The sequence below is a fragment of the Hypanus sabinus genome, chromosome 1 (genome assembly GCF_030144855.1).
Source record: "Hypanus sabinus isolate sHypSab1 chromosome 1, sHypSab1.hap1, whole genome shotgun sequence".
NCBI classification, from domain to species: Eukaryota; Metazoa; Chordata; class Chondrichthyes; order Myliobatiformes; family Dasyatidae; genus Hypanus; species Hypanus sabinus.
In genome coordinates, this window is record NC_082706.1 from 7363284 (window position 1) to 7382011 (window position 18728).

Sequence of the window (18728 nt, forward strand, 5' to 3'; positions counted from 1 at the left end):
TCTCTTTCTCCCCTCTCTCTTTCTCCCCTCTCTCTTTCTCCCCTCTCCCTTTCTCCCCTCTCTCTTTCTCCCCTCTCCCTTTCTCCCCTCTCTCTTTCTCCCCTCTCTCTTTCTCTCTTTCTCCTCTCTTTCTTCCCTGTCTCTGTCACCCTTTCTTTCTCCTCAGAACCCATCTCTCTTTCCTCCCTTCTCTCTTGGCTGTTCCGTGTGATAATGGATCTGTGATTCCAAGAAGACGTTTTTCCTGTAACAAGACCTTCAGTGTAGGTAACAAGCTGTCAACAAAATAACGTACTCCCTTCTGCTTTTTCTGTTTACAGTCCTGAGTTTTCAGAAATGATGCAGTTTAAATTTCCTCGAGTTGCCAACACATACGGTCCACCACTGTAAGTACGATTTGTTCTGTTCTGTTTTGTAACTTCTGTCTCTCCAGAGCAGGCTACAGAGTTTTATTCAAGGTCACAGCTCCTGGCAGCTATTGCTGTCCCAGATTGAGGTGGTGATGGCAGTTGCATTGAATGAGCGGCAGCCGTTACCTACACCTTGCCCTTCTATTTCCAGCCATCTGTACACTGAATTCCTGTCCCTTCCCTTCCACTTCCTCCCTCCACCTTCCATTTCCTGCCTTCTCCCTTCCATTTCCTCCCTCCACCTTCCATTTCCTGCCTCCACTTCCCATTTCCTGCCTCTTCTCCTTCCATTTCCTCCCTCCACCTTCCATTTCCTGCCTCCACTTCCCATTTCCTGCCTCTTCTCCTTCCATTTCCTCCCTCCACCTTCCATTTTCTGCCTCCACTTCCCATTTTCTCCCTCCACCTTCCATTTCCTGCTCCCAACTTCCACTTCCTGCCTCTTCCCTTTCCATTTCCCACCCTTTCCCCTTCCATTTCTGTACTCATTTGTCAAATCAAATCAGCAAGGATTGTGCAGGAGGCAGCCTGCTAGTGTCTCCATACCTCTGGTGCCAACATATTGTGCTCGTGACTTATCAACCCTAACTCATACATGTTTGGAATGTGGGAAGAAACTAGAGATCCCGAAGGAAACTCATGGGGTCATAGAAAGAGCATGCAAACTCTTTACAGACAGCGGCAGAAATTATCTTACAGGTGGTGCTGTAAGGCGTGGCAATAATGGCTACATCACCATGAAATAAGACCATAACACTATAAGACCTAAAAGCAGAATTAGGCCATTTGGCCCATCAAGTCTGCTCCACCATTTAATCACTGCTGATCCTTTCTTCCCCTCCTCAGCCTCATTCCTTGGCCATCTCTCTGTAACCTTTGACGCCACGTCCAATCGAGAACCTATCAATTATACACCCAACAACCTGGCCTCCACACTGCACGTGGCAACAAATTCCACAAGTTTGTCACCCTCTGGCTAAAGAAACCTCCACATCTCTATTTGAAATGGATGTCCTTCTATTCTGAGGCTGTGCCCTCTTGTCCTAGAGACTCTCCCACCATGGGAGACATCTTTTCCACATCTACTCTGTCTAGGCCTTTCAGCATTTGAAAGGTTTCAATGAGATCCCCCCTCATTCTTCTGAATTTCAGCGAGTACAGACCCAGAGCCATCAAACGTTCCTCGTATGATAACCCTTTCATTCCTGGAATCATCCTTGTGAATCTCCTCTTGACCCTCTCCAATGCCAGCACATCATTTCTTTGATGAGAAGCCCAAAACTGTTCACAGTACTCAAGGTGAGTCCCTACCAATGCCTTATAAAGCCTCAGCGTCATATCCCTGCTCTTGTACTTCAAGATCTCTTGAAATGAATGCTAACATAAAATAATAACGTTTGAAAGGAGATGAAGGAGATACTTCAGCTGTAATAATCTCCATAGCCAGTCAGGAATGTGTTGGCATCAGTCTTAATTACTGCCCATAAAGTCACTGATGTCGAGGCGAGCAATGAAGAACCTCTATCTCCGGAAGTGTTCATCATGTTAGTAGGTTCCTCTTGGTTTTCACTGCTGTCAGTTGCACAAGTCCCAGATGATCACACTTAAGTGTAGAAGGATTCTTCATTGCTGTTTCTGCAACAGTTTTGTTTTGCCAGTCAGGGTTGTTAGTCCTGAGCTCATTCCCCGAACCTGGAGGACAGGTCGACCACTCTTAGTTTGTCCTCTGCCCTTTGACCTGTTCAGCATGGGTGACCCGACCAAGAGCCAGAGCGTAAAGCCCTGACTCCAGCCAATGTAGCTTTCCGGGTCATTGAGGCACGCAAACCTCCAAACCCAACGACAAGGTTGTGGTCCTCTGGGAGGAGTTTCAGTCTCGGGGAGAATGGCATGCTTGGAGAGGCTGTACCAACAAAGGTATTCACGGCAGTGCAGATGTTCAAGCCACTGGTTTGTAGTTCAATCCTGAACTCCAGTGCTGTCTGTGTGGAGTTTGCACTTTCTTCATGTTCCAGATAACTCCCACATCTCAAAGAGGTGTGGCCTCATATGTTAGTGGCCACAAGAGATTCTGCAGATGCTGAAAATCCAGAGTAACACACAAAGAGTGCTGGAAGAACTCATTTATTATCAAAGAGCATATATGTCACCATATACAGTACATCCCGAGATTCATTTTCTTGTGGGTGTTCTCAATAAATCCTTAATAGAGTAATAACCATAATAGAATCAGCAAAAGACCACACAGACATGGGCGCTCAACCAGGGTGCAAAAGACAACAAACTGTGCAAGTACAAAAATAATAATAATTAAAAAAAATAAGGAATAAAGATCTTATTTGGTTAGATTATGAGGAGAGATTGAGGCACCTAGGACTATACTCGCTGGAATTCAGAAGAGTGAGAGGAGATCTTATTGAAACGTAGAAAATTATGTTTCCTTGAAAGTGAATCCATTGATAATGGGAACACTTCAGTGTTGGGGCAAGTGAAGTTGAGTGAAGTTATCCTCTTTGGTTCAGGAGCCTGATGGTTGAGGGGTAATAACTGTTCCTGAACCTGGTGGTGTGGGACCCGATGGTTGAGGGGTAATAGCTGTTCCTGAACCTGGTGGTGTGGGACCTGATGGTTGAGGGGTAATAGCTGTTCCTGAACCTGGTGGTGTGGGACCTGATGGTTGAGGGATAATAACTGTTCCTGAACCTGGTGGTGTGGGACCTGATGGTTGAGGGGTAATAACTGTTCCTGAACCTGGTGGTGTGGGACCTGATGGTTGAGGGGTAATAACTGTTCCTGGACCTGGTGGTGTGGGACCTGATGGTTGAGGGGTAATAACTGTTCCTGAACCTGGTGGTGAGGGACCTGATGGTTGAGGGGTAATAGCTGTTCCTGAACCTGCTGGTGTGGGCCATGAGGCTCCTGTGCCAGTAAGAAGAGAGCGTGTGCTGGGTGGTGGGGATGTCTGCTGGTGGATGCTGCTTTCCTGCACAGCGTCTTGTGTCGATGTACTCAGTGCTGGGGATGGCTTTACGCGTGAGGAACTGAGCTGTATCCACTACTGGAGCGGTCAGATGGGTAGGATTTCCCGTTCAAAAGCATTGGTGTTTCCACACCAGGCTGTGATGCAGCCAGTCAATACACTCTCCACTCTCTAGAGAAATTTGTCAAAGTTTCCGAAGTCAAGCCAAAACGTGGCAGGTTCCTAAGGAACTAGAGACACTACTGTGTTTTCTTCATAATTACACTTATGTGCTGGGCCCGGGGCAGGTCCTCCAAAATGAATACACTGGGGAATTGAAAGTTGCTGACCCTCTCCATCTCTGATCCTCCGATGAGATTTATAGAAAGGAATAAAGCGTCAACATTTTGGTGCGAGCCCCTTCACAGGACTATCTATACCAGTCCTAATGAAGGGTCTCAACCTGAAAAATTGACTCTTTATTCCTCTCCATAGTTGCTGCCTGACCTGCTGAGATCCTCCAGTATTTTGTGCATATTAATTAGCCGCAGTAAATTGCTCCTAGCTTTGTAGTGAAGGGTAGATTTGAAGGAGTATCATTGGGAACAAAATGGGATTGGTCTCAGTGGATGTTTGGTGTGGATGAGGTGGGTCTGTTGTTGCACAATATCCCATGACTAACTTCACTCTCTGCCTCTTTGTTCTAAACACAGGTCCAGTGTGCCTTCTGTTTCAGCCAACTGACTCCGAGCTGGACTTTGAACACCACCCTTCCTACAAGAGTAATGTTACTCTGTCTGCCAGAGGTTCATCAGTGGCTGTGCTTTCTCTACAGTTTTGCCATTTTCCAAACAGTTTATTGCCTCTGCTAACATGTATCGAATCTCTGTGTCCAGGATGGACTGACCTGTGGGCACCAAGACCTCATTGCTAGACTTTGATTTCTCATGAAAGTCACATCATCATCATCATTATGTGTCATGTGGTATGACATCATCATTATGTGCCACGTGGTACGACATGGGTGATCATGGTCTTTCCATGACTATGATTGCTCTTGGCAAATTTTTCTACAGAGGTGGTTTGCCCTTCTTCTGGGCAGTGTCTTTACAAGATGGGTGACCCCAGCCATTATCAATACTCTCCAGAGATTGTCTGCCTGGTGTCAGTGGTCACACAACCAGGACTTGTGATCTGCACCGGCTGCTCATACGACCTTCCACCACCTGCTCCCATGGCTTCATGTGACCCTGATCGTGGGGCTAAACTTGCCTAAGGGTGACCTGCAGGCTAGCAGAGGGAAGGAGTGCCTTACACCTCCTTTGGTAGGGTCGTAAAATAAAAGTTATTATCCCAATAAAAGTCACGCAGCACCTGTTTGGCCCACAATCTCTATGATGACCAATGCACTTACCTGTACTTGTCCCATTTATCTGAATTTGGTCCATAGCCTTCTCTAACTTGATGATTCAAACACAAGATGCTTTTTAAATGATGTGAAAGTGTCTGTCTCCACCATATTCTAACCACACTCTGTGTGAGAAAAACTCTCTCTCTCAGATCCTCCATTACCCCCCACCTTATACCCACAAACACAAGAGATTCTACAGATGCAGGAAGTCCAGAATAACACACACAATGCTGGAGGAACTCAGGATGTCAGTCAGCATCTATGGAGGGGAATAAACAGTTGGTGTTTGGGCCTCACCTTATACCTCAGTCCTGTATCTATACCCGAGTCAGGTTTAATACCGGTGGCATATGTCATGAAAAATGTGGTTTTGCAGTAGCATTTCATTGAAATACTTAATAAAATATTATGAATTCCAATAAGAAGTAAATACATATTAAAATTAAATTAATAAGTAGTGCAAAAAGAGAATGAAAAAGTGTGAGGTGGTGTCCACGAGTTCATTGTCCATTCTGAAATCTGATGGTGGTGAGGAAGAAGCTTTTCCTAAAATGTTGAATATGTGTCTTGAGGCTCTTGAAGAAGGGTTTTGGCTCAAAACGTCGACTGCTTATTCCCTTACAGGAGAGATTCTGCAGATGCTGGAAATCCAAAGTAACACATGTAAAATGATGGAGAAAAAAGTAAACAGTTGATGCTTTGGGCCAAGGCCCTTCATGGCCTGATGAAGAGCTTCGGCCTGAAACATTGACTGTTCACTCTTTTCTATAGATGCTTTCTGACCAACTGAGTTCCTCCAGCATTTTGTATGTGTGATTGTTCTGGATTTCCAGCATCTGCAGTATCTCATGCTTTTACCTATGTCTTCTTGTTTTAGAGACCTCACTTGGGAAAATGATTCCTACTACCTGCCCTGTCAATGTCCTTCATAATCTTGTATACCTCTGTCAGGTCACCCCCTGTCCCCACCTCTGCCACTCAGCCTCCTCCATGGCCAGAAAAACAAACCCAAATTTGATTCAATTTCATGATTTAGATGCAGTGTGATTTTCATGGTGCTGGTTTCTCACTGACATTTGGGAATTACTTATGAGAGTCCTGGAAATCCTATTGATACTTGGGACTTGATACTGGACTTCCCATTAAAGATTATTACTTTCTTTCACTCATCCCTGGTTCCCATTTTGAATTAAGAATGCCACCAAATTCCTGGAATCTCATTGATGCTTGGCGATTTCCCCAATCAATTCCTGGGAACAACTGTCACATTTGTTGGAATTTGGGAATTTCCACTGCTGGGATCGTGTTGGTACTTGCACATTACCATCAATGGAGATCCTATTTGGAATTGCTGTTGATATCGAGAAACCCACTGGTGCCTCAGAATTGTCATCATAGTTCTTCTTGATCCTTGAGAATTACCGCCACATTCCTACTTGAACAGTCAATACCTCCTGTACCTAATAAAGTGGCCACTGAGTGTATGCTTGTGGCCCTCTGCTGCTTCAGGGTTCGATTCAGAGTTGCTGTTCTGCACACCGCTGCTGTATCGTGTGGTTATTGTCATCTTCCTGTCAGCTTGAACCAGTCTGGCCATTCTCCTCTGACCCCTCTCATTAACGAGGTGATTTCACCCACAGAACTGCCCCTCACTGGACGTTTCTTGTTTTTTTTGCAACTCATCATTCTCTGTCAGCTCCAGAGCAGAGGTTCCCAACCTTTTTTTATGCTACGGACCCCTACGATTAACTGAAAGGTCCACGGACCTCTAGTTTGGGAACCCCTGCTCTAGTGACTGTTGTGTGAGAGAACCCAGGAGATCAACAGTTTCTGAGATACTCAATCCACCCCATCTGGCACCAGCAATCATTCCACAAACTTGAGAAAGTCTGTGGATGCTGGAAATCCAAAGCAACACACACAAAACAATGGAGGAACTCAGAAGGTCAGGAGGAATCTATGGAAAGAGTAAACAGTTGACATTTCAGACCTAGACCCTTTTTCAGGACTGAAGTGTCCCAGCCCGTAATGCTGACTATTTACTCTTCTCCAGAGAGGCTGCCTGACCTGCTGAGTTCCTCCAGCGTTCTGTGTGTGTTGCAATCATTCCACAAAGCCACTTAGATCACAGCTACTCTTCATTCTGAGATCTGGTCTGAAATACAATTGAACCTCTTGACCGTGTCTGTGTGCTTTTACGGACTGAGTTGCTGTCACAAGATCAGCTGATGAGATATTTGCACTAACGAGAAGGTGTACCTAATAAAGTGGCCACTGAATGTAAATTCCTGCCCTATCCCCAGGTTCCTATATCACAATCCAAGTTTGCAACTGATACTTGGAGTTGACTGCCCAGCTCCCAAGTTTAGTGGGTTCTGCTGCTCCAGTCAGTATTCTATTTATTTTCCTGTAAATGTTCTTTCCATTTATTGCACCAAAGGAAATCTTAAAGAAATGTATGTGCCGTGCGATAAGGCTGGTGATTTATTGGTCTCTTGTTAGCCCAATGGCAATTGCCATGAATAAAGGATACTTGGCCAGAATCTTTGTCCTGTCTACCTTGTGTCTGCAGATGTAACAGGATGCATGGTTCTTTGAACCATCATTCCTAGTGGGAATAGATGTTTAAAGTTCAAAGTAAATTTTATTATCAAAGTACATATATGTCCCCAAATACAACCCTGAGATTCATTTTGTTGCAGGCATACTCAATAAATCCATAATAAGATAATAACCATAATGGAATCGATGAAAGATTGCGCCAACTTTAAGTGTTCAACCATTGTGCAAAAGACAGCAAATATGAAAGGAAAGAAACAATAAATAAATAAATATTAAAGTGAGATGAAGAGTCCTTAAATTAAGTCCATTGGTTGAGGGGCATTTCAATGATGAGGCAGGTGAAGCTGGAGAGACACTCAATTTGCTAAGCAGTATTTCCCTGGAGCACTGGATTGGAAACTTTGCCTTGGAAGTTATTCCGTCTTGCTGGGATTTGTTCCACTGATTCTCTACTCAGTCTCTTCACATTCCTGTGAAGAGAACCCCTGTGAATGTGTCTCTTCACATTCACATCCATTGCAGCCTGCTGACACTCGTCTCTCGTACAGTCACCGTGCTCCCATTGCTTGACCATTATCCTCCATCTCCACCCCAGCCACCCTAGGATTCCTTGCACAGTGAACGGTGGCGGCACTCCATGACCACATCACGAACTTTGAGGGAAGAGTTCAGCAGCCGAGGGAGAAAACACAAACACATGTCCCTTTAGTTCAAGATCAAATTCAAATTTATTGTTATTCAAACGTACACATGTATACAGCTAAGTGAACCTTCGTGCCTCTGGAGTCAATTTGCAAAACACAGTACACACCCAATAAAGTGGCCACTGAGTGTATGTTTGTGATTTTCTGCTGCTGTAGCCCATCCACTTCAAGATTCGACATGTTGAGCATTCAGAGATGCCATTCTGCACACCACTGTTGTAACTTGAGGCTATTTGGGTAACTGTCACCTCCCTGTCAGCTTGAACCAATCTGACCGTCCTCCCAGACCCTTTTCATCAACAAGGCATTTTCACACACAGAACTGCTCCTCATTGGATGCTCTTTCGTTTCTCACACTATTCTCTGTAAACTCTAGAGACTGCCGTGCTTGAAAATCCCAGGAGATCAGCAGTTTCTGAGATACTCAAACCACCCCATCTGACACCAACAATCATTCCATGGACAAAGTGACTTAGATCACATTTCTTCTCCATTCTGATGTTTGGTCTGAATAACAACTAAACTTCTTGATCATGTCCATGCTTTTATGCATTGAGTTGCTGCCACATGATTGGCTGATTAGATATTTACATGAGCGAGCAGGTGTACCTAATAAATTGGCCACTGAGGTTATGTTACAATCCAGCAGAAAATAGTATTTGCAGAAGTTCCTTAGTGGTATAGCCTGAAGATTAAGAGGTTGCCTTGACGTGGGAGGTGAATGTTTAAGTAAGACAGTATAATATTACTGACACTATTATAATAAAACAAGCGGCCTGACAGAGATTTAGAGATGAATTATGGTTTCTCTTTGTTCTTCACTTAGTCTGCTGAGGGAAAATAAAATGTCTGAGCTGAGTTCACACCTCGTCTTTTGCTTTTTGGAGTAGGATGGCAAAGTTCAAAGTTCAAAGTGAATTTATTATCGAAGCAAGTACATGTCATCTTATACTACCCTGAGATTCATTTTCCTGCAGGCAGTTACAGGAAAGAGAAATAAAGCAGAATTTATGATGAACTATACATAAACAAAGACTGACAGAACAACAATGTGAAAAGGAAGATGGGCAACAACGCAACCACCACCCTGCTGTAACTCTCTGATCTCTTTTCATCTGGGTGCCCTCTGGTCCTAGACTCACTACTGTAGGAAACATCCCCTTCATGTCCACTGCATCAATATTCAATGAGATCCCCCTCACTCTTCTAAACTCTACTGAGTACAGGCCCAGAGCCATCAAGTGCTCCTCATACATTAACCCTTTAAGACATCTCTTTAGAGCAGAGATGAGGAGGAATTTCTTTAGCCAAAGGGTGGTGAATCTGTTGAATTTATTACTGAAGATGGTTGTGAAGGCCAAGTCATTGGGTATATTTAAAGCGGGGGTTGATAGGTTCTTGATTAGGAAAGGCATCAAAGGTTACAAAGAGAAAGTTCAAAGTAATATTATTGTGGAAGTACAAATACATCCTTCACTTTATTCAACCCTGAGATTCCTTTTCTTGTGGGCTTCCACAGTAAATACAAAAACCATAAGAGCATAAATGAAAGACTGCACCCGGCAAAATGTGCAAATAAAATCAGATAGATAAATAAATAAATTTTGAGAACATGATTTGAAGAGCCCTTGAAAGTGTGTCTTTATGTTCAGTGATGGGGCAAGTGAAATTGAGTGAAGTTACCCCTTTAGTTCAAGAGCCTGATGGATGAGGGGTAATAACTGTTCCTGAACCTGGTGGTGTGGGATCTGATGGTTGAGGGGTAATAACTGTTCCTGAACCTGGTGGTGTGGGACCTGATGGTTGAGGGGTAATAACTGTTCCTGAACTGGTGGTGTGGGACCTGATGGATGAGGGGTAATAACTGTTCCTGAACCTGGTGGTGTGGGACCTGATGGATGAGGGGTAATAACTGTTCCTGAACCTGGTGGTGTGGGACCTGATGGTTGAGGGGTAATAACTGTTCCTGAACCTGGTGGTGTGGGACCTAATGGTTGAGGGGTAATAACTGTTCCTGAACCTGGTGGTGTGGGACCTGATGGTTGAGGGGTAATAACTGTTCCTGAACCTGGTGGTGAGGGACCTAATGGTTGAGGGGTAATAACTGTTCCTGAACCTGGTGGTGTGGGACCTGATGGTTAAGGGGTAATAACTGTTCCTGAACCTGGTGGTGAGGGACCTGATGGTTGAGGGGTAATAACTGTTCCTGAACCTGGTGGTGTGGGACCTGATGGTTGAGGGGTAATAACTGTTCCTGAACCTGGTGGTGAGGGACCTGATGGTTGAGGGGTAATAACTGTTCCTGAACCTGGTGGTGTGGGACCTGATGGTTGAGGGGTAATAACTGTTCCTGAACCTGGCGGTGTGGGACCTGATGGTTGAGGGGTAATATCTGTTCCTGAACCTGGTGGTGTGGGACCTGATGGTTGAGGGGTAATAACTGTTCCTGAACCTGGTGGTGAGGGTACTTTCTTCCTACTGGCAGCAGTGAGAAGAGAGCCTGGACTGGATTGTGGGGGTCCATGATGATGGAGGCTGCTTTTCTGAGACAAGTCTCCACGTAAGTGTGCTCAGTGGTGGGGAGAGCTTTATCCCGATGGACTGGGTTGTATCCACTACGCCTTGGAGGACTTTCTGTTCAAGGATATTGGTGTTCCCATACCAGGCTGTGATGCAGCCAGTCAATATACTCTCCACTACACATCCATAGAATTTTGTGGAAGATTGAGAAGTCATGTCGAATCTTTGCAAACTTTTACGGAAGTAGAGGCACTGCTGTGCTTTCTTCATAATGGCACTTACGTGTTGGACCCAGAGGAGATCCTCTGAAGTGATAATACCAAGGAATTGACAGTTGCTGACCCTCCCCACCTCTGATTCCCCGATGAGGACTGGCTCACGGACCTCTGGTTTCCTCCTCTTGAAGTCAATAATCAGCTCCTCGGTCTTGCAAACGTTGAGCCTACAGGTTCATGCCGGTAGGCAAACTGGAGCAGGTCCAAGTCACTTCTCAGGCAGGAGTGCCAATCTTTACAAACGCTTAATCAGTGCGGATGTGAGGGCTACAGGACGGTGGTTGCTGAGGCAGATCACGAGCTCCTCTTGGAGACCTGAATGACAGGCCTGCTTGCAGCAGGTGAGTACCTCAGGCTGACGAAGCGAAGGGTTAAAAATATCGGTCAACACTCCAGCTAGTTGATCAGCACAGGCCTTTAGTACTCGGCCAGGTACCCTGTCTGGGCCCGATGTTTTCCATGGGTTCACCCTCATGAGGGATGCTCTGACATTGTCCTGGAATCACAGGGTCATCGGGGGCTATGGGAGTTCATGAAGGTACATCCATTTTCTGATGGTCTAAGCGAGCAGGGAGGCAGTGAGCTCATGTGGGAGTGATGCCTTGTGGTCACCTAAGTCACTTGGTTTCACTTTGTAGGGGGTGATAGATTTCAAGCTCTGTCACAGCTGTCAAGCATCCTTCAGTGATTCAGGTTTGGTCCAGAATTGTCACCTTGCAGGTGCGATGGCTTTCCGGAGATTGTACCTAAACCGCTTGTATTCTACTTGGTTGTCAGACCTGAATGCCATTGATCTGGCCCTCAGGAGATTGCAGATCTCACGGTTCGTCCAGGGCTTCTGGTTGTGGAGGACTCTGAATGATTTTGTGGGGACACACTTGTCTACGGCTGTTTTTATAAAGTCCATGACAACTGAGGTGTATTCGTTCAGATCCACAGATGAGCCCTTAAACACGGCCCAGTCCACCGACTGGAAGCAATCCCGAAGCCATTCCTCTGCCTCCCACGGGCTCCTTTTTGTTGTCCTTATCATTGGAGCCTTGATCTTCAGCCTCTGGATGCAGGGGAAAGGAGGGCAGCCAAGTGTTCAGATTCCCCGAAATGCAGAATAGTGAACGGTAGGCATTCCTAATCGTAGTATAGCAGTGGACGAGTGTGTTAGCCCCTCCACCCCCCCCCCCCCAGTGCTGCAGGTGATACATTGATGATAATTGGGCAGAAGATTTCTTCAAACAAGCATGGTTGATGACCCCAACAATGATCTGGAAGGTGTCGGGGTGGTTTACTGATGGTGGTACTCAGTATCTCAAGTGTCTGCTTAACTTTGGCCTTTGGCAGTATGCAAACCTCAGTCAGGATCAAGGGAAAACAGGGTTGAGAGGGAAAATAAATCAGCCATGGTGGAATGGTGGAAAAGACTTGATGGGCCTCATGACTTGATTCTGCTCCTATCTCTTGTGGTCTTATGCCTCAAACTAACCTCATTTCTTGCTCCCACCTGCAGCCTCTTTGAGAGAGTCTAGTATCTCACCTCCAGCTCCAGTAAACATCTTTCTTCTGGAGAAAAAAAATTCAGCTGGAACTCCATTCTTCATCAGTCTGCTTTCAGAAGTCCCCGAACGTAGCAGCAATCAGTGAGAGACGGGCCAATTCACTTTTGATTTATTTGCCTTTGCTCACTAATTTGACCGTAAGGCCACAAGACGTACAGGTACCGTTTGTGCCTGTTGGCGTGTGGCCAAGTGGTTAAGGTGTCCGTCTCGTGATCTGAAGGTCGCTAGTTCGAGCCTTGGCTGAGGCTGTGTGTGTGTCCTTGAGCAAGGCACTGAACCACACATTGCTCTGTGACGACACCGGTGCCAAGCTGTATGGGTCCTAATACCCTTCCCTTGGACAACATTGGTGGCGTGGAGAGGGGAGACTTGCAGCTTGGGCAACTGCCGGTCTTCCATTAAAAAAACCTTGCGCCTGGAAATTAAGGTGCAAATCCATGGTCTATCGACTAACAGAGGCCTACTGCTAAGGTGTTTAAGACTTTTTCACAGTTCTGTAGTAATTTTATTGCACTGTACTGTTGCCACCAACAGAAGACAAATTTCATGGCATACATGAGTGATGATAAACCTGATTCTGATCTGGGTCTCTGTTGTGGACTGAGAGTGGGAAGGGGAACAGGAAGAGGGGAATCACGGTTGGGAAAAGGGACAGGGAGAGGGGAATCATGGTTGGGAAAAGGGACAGGGAGAGGGGAATCACGGTTGGGAAAAGGGACAGGGAGAGGGGAATCATGGTTGGGAAAAGGGACAGGGAGAGGGGAATCACGGTTGGGAAAAGGGACAGGGAGAGGGGAATCACGGTTGGGAAAAGGGACAGGGAGAGGGGAATCACGGTTGGGAAAAGGGACCGGGAGAGGGGAATCACGGTTGGGAAAAGGGAAAGGGAACGAGGAGGCAGCGGGAAGCACCAGACATTCTGTAATGATCAATAAAGCAATTATTTGAAATCAAGTGACCTTGTCTGGAGTCTCAGGGCTGGGTGTGTCCGCACACATGCCAGCCCCCACGCATGGCACTCCTTCTCTGTCAGCCCTCCCTTGGCGCTCCACCCCCGCCATTCCAATGTCCTTTGCTCCCGTCAGATTTACAAACTTGCTCTCCGTTCCACATTGGCAGAATTGGGCTGCTCTGTCACGGCTGATTTATTCATCTTCTCATCCTCACTCCTCTGACTTCTCCTTCCTCCTAGTTACTGCAGCAATGATCAGAGGGACATACAGCTCATGAAACTACTCAGTGTCCTGGAGTCAAGTTAAGGGTCGTACACTTGAGCCTGAAACGAAGGTAAGGAAGGCTGGTATGAAGACAAAGCTTTAATAAAGATGAGATTTATCTGTCACATGTACATGACTTTGAAACATACAGCGAAATGCATCGTTTGCGTCAACAACCAACGCAGTCCAAGGATGTGCTGGGGGCAGCCCGCTAGTGTCACCACACTTCCGGCGCCAGTGTAGCGTGCCCGTGCCTCACTAACCCTGACCCATACATCTTTGGAAGAAACCCACAGGGTCACAGAGAGAATGTACAAACTCCTTACAGATGGCGGCGGGGGTATTGAACCCAAATCTCCGACTGCTGCTGCTTTGAAGAGTTATGCTAACAACCGTGCTACTGAGCCAGCCTCTAAATTCCTAAATGTCACAACGTCCGGATGTCAGTGGCGTTTCACACCCTTCAGAACTGAAAACTTGACCACACGGAGTCTGGGGTCTCATATGGACTGGATAGTAGATCTCTTTCCCTGGAGGGCTTCAGAGAACAGGATCTAACCTTGAAGTACTTCTATTCACAGATATATTTAATTAACTACTTACTTGCTTATTTAATATAACTACTTCAGCTACCACTGTGACAGGATTGGAACTCACTTCTGACAGATTGCTGGTCCTCTAACCATAACTGCTGTCCCACCACGCTAGTCCAGACACTGCCTGTGGAGCTATAATTAATATTTCGATTGGGATGCTAATGGTGCTCTATAAGGCGTTGATCGGGCTGCATTTGGAATTCATTGAGCAGCTTTGGGCTGGCAATGTCAGCTGTAGATGCTAGCTTCTGAAAGCAGGGCTTGTGTCTGATGAAGAGGAATGGCCCGAGGTTGGGAAGTTTAAGTGCCAAACGCGATTGAAAAGGTCAGGGTGTCAGGGATTGGCTGGTTCAGCTCACTGCTCTGTGAGGTTTACTCGTCTCTGTGCTAACCTGGGGCTGTGGCCTGCAACTAACAGGTTCCTGGGTCGGCTACAGCGATGACCGGCTTCGTGGCTGTGGACTCACTCTCGTGAATATTATTTGCTTACTTTTGTATTTCTCAGCACGCTGAGTGTTTGACAGTCTTCTTCTTTTGAATGGGTTTTTGGAGTTCCTTTGTTCCACGGCTGCCTGTAAGGAGACGAATCTCAAGACTGTATACAGAGTACATGCATACATTGATCATGAATGTACTTTGAACTTTGTACTTCGCCTGACCTGCTGAGTTCCTCTTCATCTTGTGTGTGTTCCCTCCATCAAAAAAAACACCGACGTTCAGTGCTAGACCGGTCAAATCACAACTGCAACCGACGTGGGAGAAAGTGCCGACCCAGTGCTGGTCTTGTGGCTCGTAAACATGCCCGCAGAGACTAAACTGTCAGCACAGTCAACAACGAAATCGATGGACAGCCGAAGGAAGCGTGTGTTCCTCCACATTTCCAGCATCTGGTGTTTAAGAAAGGTTGTGTTGGCAGGGACCAGAGGAGGCTCTTGGGAATGATCCCACAAATGAAATGCTTAATGTACGAGGAGTGTTTGATGGCTCTGGGCCTGTCTTCGCTGGAGACTAGAAGAATGAGGGATTTCACTGAAGCCTTCAAAATATTGAAAGTCCTGGACAGAGTGGACATGGAAAGGATGTTTCCTATAGTTGGAGAGTCTAGGACCAAAAGATATAGCCTCAGAATAGAAGGGAATTCCTTCAGATGAGATGAGGAGGAATTTCTATAGGCAGATGATGGTGAATCTGTGGAATTCATTGCCATAGACGGCTATGGAGGCCAACTCATTGGGTATATTTAAAGGGGAGGTTGATAGGTTCTTGATTAGTAAGAGCATCAAAGATTATGGAAAGAAGGCAGGAAAATGGGGTTGAGAGGGATAATAAATAAGCTATGATGGAATGGCAGAGTAGACTCGATGGGCTGAATGGCCCAATTCTGTACCTATGGGTGCTTGAAAACCTGCACTTCTTAGGGATGGGGGAGAAACCCGAGTTCTGGGAGCTGGTGACGAGGTCATAGGAAGAAAGTGCAAACTCTCCACCCAGGACCATTAGGCTCAAAGAAGAGCCGGGAACTGATTTTGCTCCTTCAGGTCACGTACCTCTGTCTGTTCGATTATGACCCAGGGCGTGAAATCCAACATTATCTTTAATAACCTTCTCAGTGAGAATTGCCCAGCCTACTGGCTATACTTCCTACAGCTGCAGACACAACTCTCGTCAGGGCGTAGCGCACGGTGAGTTAAACGCGACCCCACCCTCAAAATAAATCTCAAAAATGTAACGCATCTTAACTGCATCTGTTGAAAGCAAGTAAAAGTTCCAAAAATATCGGCAGCATTCCACATCACTAAAGCAAACGTAATTGTCATACATGAGTACACATGAATGCAACAGCATTCCTCCAGGGCCAAGGTGCAATCGTTTATAAGCATCTTGAAAAAATGTTTAGAATTTAAGACAATTTTCAACACTTAAAAGGTAAATGAAAAAGGGCACTGGAAATTATTTTTATAACTTCTTGAAAAGAATTAGAAGAATATGGATTTAGCCACGTTCACCCTGAGCCCATGTGGGTTTCTGCGAGCCGCTTCGCTTTCCTCCCACATTTCAAAAACGTACGGGTTAGTAAGTTGTGGGCACCGGAAGCTTGCTGGTGCTTGTGAACACTCCCCAGACAACGTCCCCTCCAATTTGTGATGACCTGTAAGCATAAAAATCTTGTGTAGTGCAACTTTTTGCCCAGTGACAACTGGATTTTATATATAGAAGTATTCATTTTAACAGCCAGCAAAACGCTATCAATAAGAACTTTGATTTTCTCTAGCTTCTGTTTGTTTTCACTCGTTCGAATGCACTTCTCGGAATGGATACCTTTAGCAGACCTGTAGCGGGCAATGAAGAACGTTCTCACAGGAGCTTCATCGTTCTTGCTAAATGATGCTTTAGAAAGTCAGGTTTCCAAGTATCACTCCACTTTTCCCCACTAGCAAATTCTCCAGCAGCTTTTGCATCGCAACAATACATGCAGGTAACACCATTTTCTGTATTGAACGTACTTCTGGTAGCTGCATGTTTCTGACCTCGTGATCTTTCAGAGTAGTTGTTTCTCTGAATCTTCTGCTCAGCCTGAGAACTTGAGTTTGAGAGAAGAGGAAGAACTTTGGGAGCTGACGCCGATCTTGCACTCAAGATGAGATTTACTGACCTGCCCCTGGGGAAGTTCTGGATTTCCGTCAAAGAAGAGTATCCTGCCATTCGTGGGAAAGCAATGAACATTTTGCTGCAGTTTTCAACTTCTTACATGTGTGAGCAAGCTTTTTCTTGTTTAACAAGCATCAAGAGCAAGGATAGACATTGTCTCATTTCAGTTGAAGGTGAAACCCCTGTCTGTGCTTATTTCAGGTTTGACTCAGAATTGAGAAACTTACTGTGTTTGCCTTCTGAGTTTTTAAACTTTATGAAAGGGAAAGAAAGAGATTAATTTCAAGAAAGGTGAGCCAAAAAATTCAATCTCTACTTAAAAGAGCATTGACAATTATTTTTGGATGATTATTATATCTACAGCGTACTGCTCACATTGAGGCACTGGGAGCTGTAGATGCAATAATTTTTATGCAGGGGTTCCCTGAGACCTGAAAATTATTTCAAGGGTTCTTTCAGGGCAAAAAAGTTGAGAAATGCTGCCTTAGAGGGGACAGTGTGGATGCACTGTATCATTCGATGTTTCAATGTACACGTGATGAATTAAGCCAATCTGTAAGCTCAATAGAAGTTTTTTTTAATAGACAGGCTCTTCCCCAGGAAGTGATTTTTGCCCTCAATCCTGTTCTGAATTCCACAAGGACTCGAGTGCCTGACTGCAGGATCCTGAAACCTGCTCGGAATCTCTGCTTTGCACACAATTGTGCAGAAATCCTGCCACTACACATGGCTCCGGGCGAGACTCTCCATTTTGACTGTACGCAGGTGTCCCTCTTGCAGATTTTCTAACACTGTGCCACACAGTTCAGGTGGAAACGCGACACCAGATCCTTGTTCATCAGCGTTCTGTGACAAACTGACAGTTGTCTCACTGAGAACTCTGGAAACACGGTTACCATGAGCTGGCCATGGTGATTTCACAGACTTTTGACAATGTTGGGTCATTCCTGGTTTCCCTTTGTATTTCGGAATTTATTCCCGGCAACTGGTCCACCAATGCAGTCTGGAACATTTCTGCTGGGTCACAGTATGAAGACTTTTCTTCCTCAGTTGCCAATCATAGAAGATGTGACAAGCCATCAGCATTGTTGTGTTATCTGGCACCCTTGAACTCTACGTCATAAGAGTGGGCTCCTAGGAATAGTGCCCAACATCGTAACCAGCTAACAGTCATCCCTTCCTGGGACTCAAAGTGGAGACAAGGGGCTGGTGATCTCTCACTCGCAGAAACCGTTGAGGTAGCGGTGGAACTTTCTATCCTTCATGCTAGGCTAAGGATCCTACCGTCGACCTGTGCGTAGTTGCATTCTGCACTCGTCAGTCATCTCGAAGCAAATGCAATCGGGCATTCGGATCCGTCTTTCATAATGCGTGACAAAACGACTCCAATGCCACAAGGGGACACATCGCGCGCCAGCCTGCTGGGCAGGGATGGGTCATATCAGGTGAGCAGGTCATTGGATGATATTAGTCTCGTTGCTTCAATAGACAATAGACAATAGGTGCAGAAGTAGACCATTCGGCCCCTCGAGTCTGCACCGCCATTCTGAGATCATGGCTGATCATTCACTATCAATACCCAGTCCCTGCCTTGTCCCCATATCCCTTGATTCCCCTATCCATCAGATATCTATCCAGCTCCTTCTTGAAAGCATCCAGAGAATTGGCCTCCACCGTCTTCCGAGGCAGTGCATTCCACACCTCCACAACTCTCTGGGAGAAGAAGCTCTTCCTCAACTCTGTTTTAAATAACTGACCTCTTATTCTCAATCCATGCCCTCTGGTACTGGACTCTCCCAACATCTGGAACATATTTCCTGCCTCAATCCTATCAAATCCTTTAATTATCTTAAACGTTTCAATCAGATCCCC

General features: G+C 45.7%; 1 protein-coding gene across 2 annotated transcripts in view; it reads left to right on the top strand.

Moving 5' to 3' along the window:
* LOC132390963 (prominin-2-like) overlaps positions 1–7317 on the top strand; it is an 89396-nt gene extending 82079 nt beyond the window's left edge. For both annotated transcript variants that reach the window (XM_059963496.1, XM_059963506.1), the window contains exons 24-25: positions 321–386; positions 4083–7317. In XM_059963496.1, coding sequence (XP_059819479.1) covers positions 321–386; positions 4083–4113 — 97 coding nt within the window. In that variant the 3' untranslated portion in view covers positions 4114–7317. The remainder of the gene's footprint in view (positions 1–320; positions 387–4082) is intronic.
* The last annotated feature ends 11411 nt before the right edge of the window (positions 7318–18728 follow it).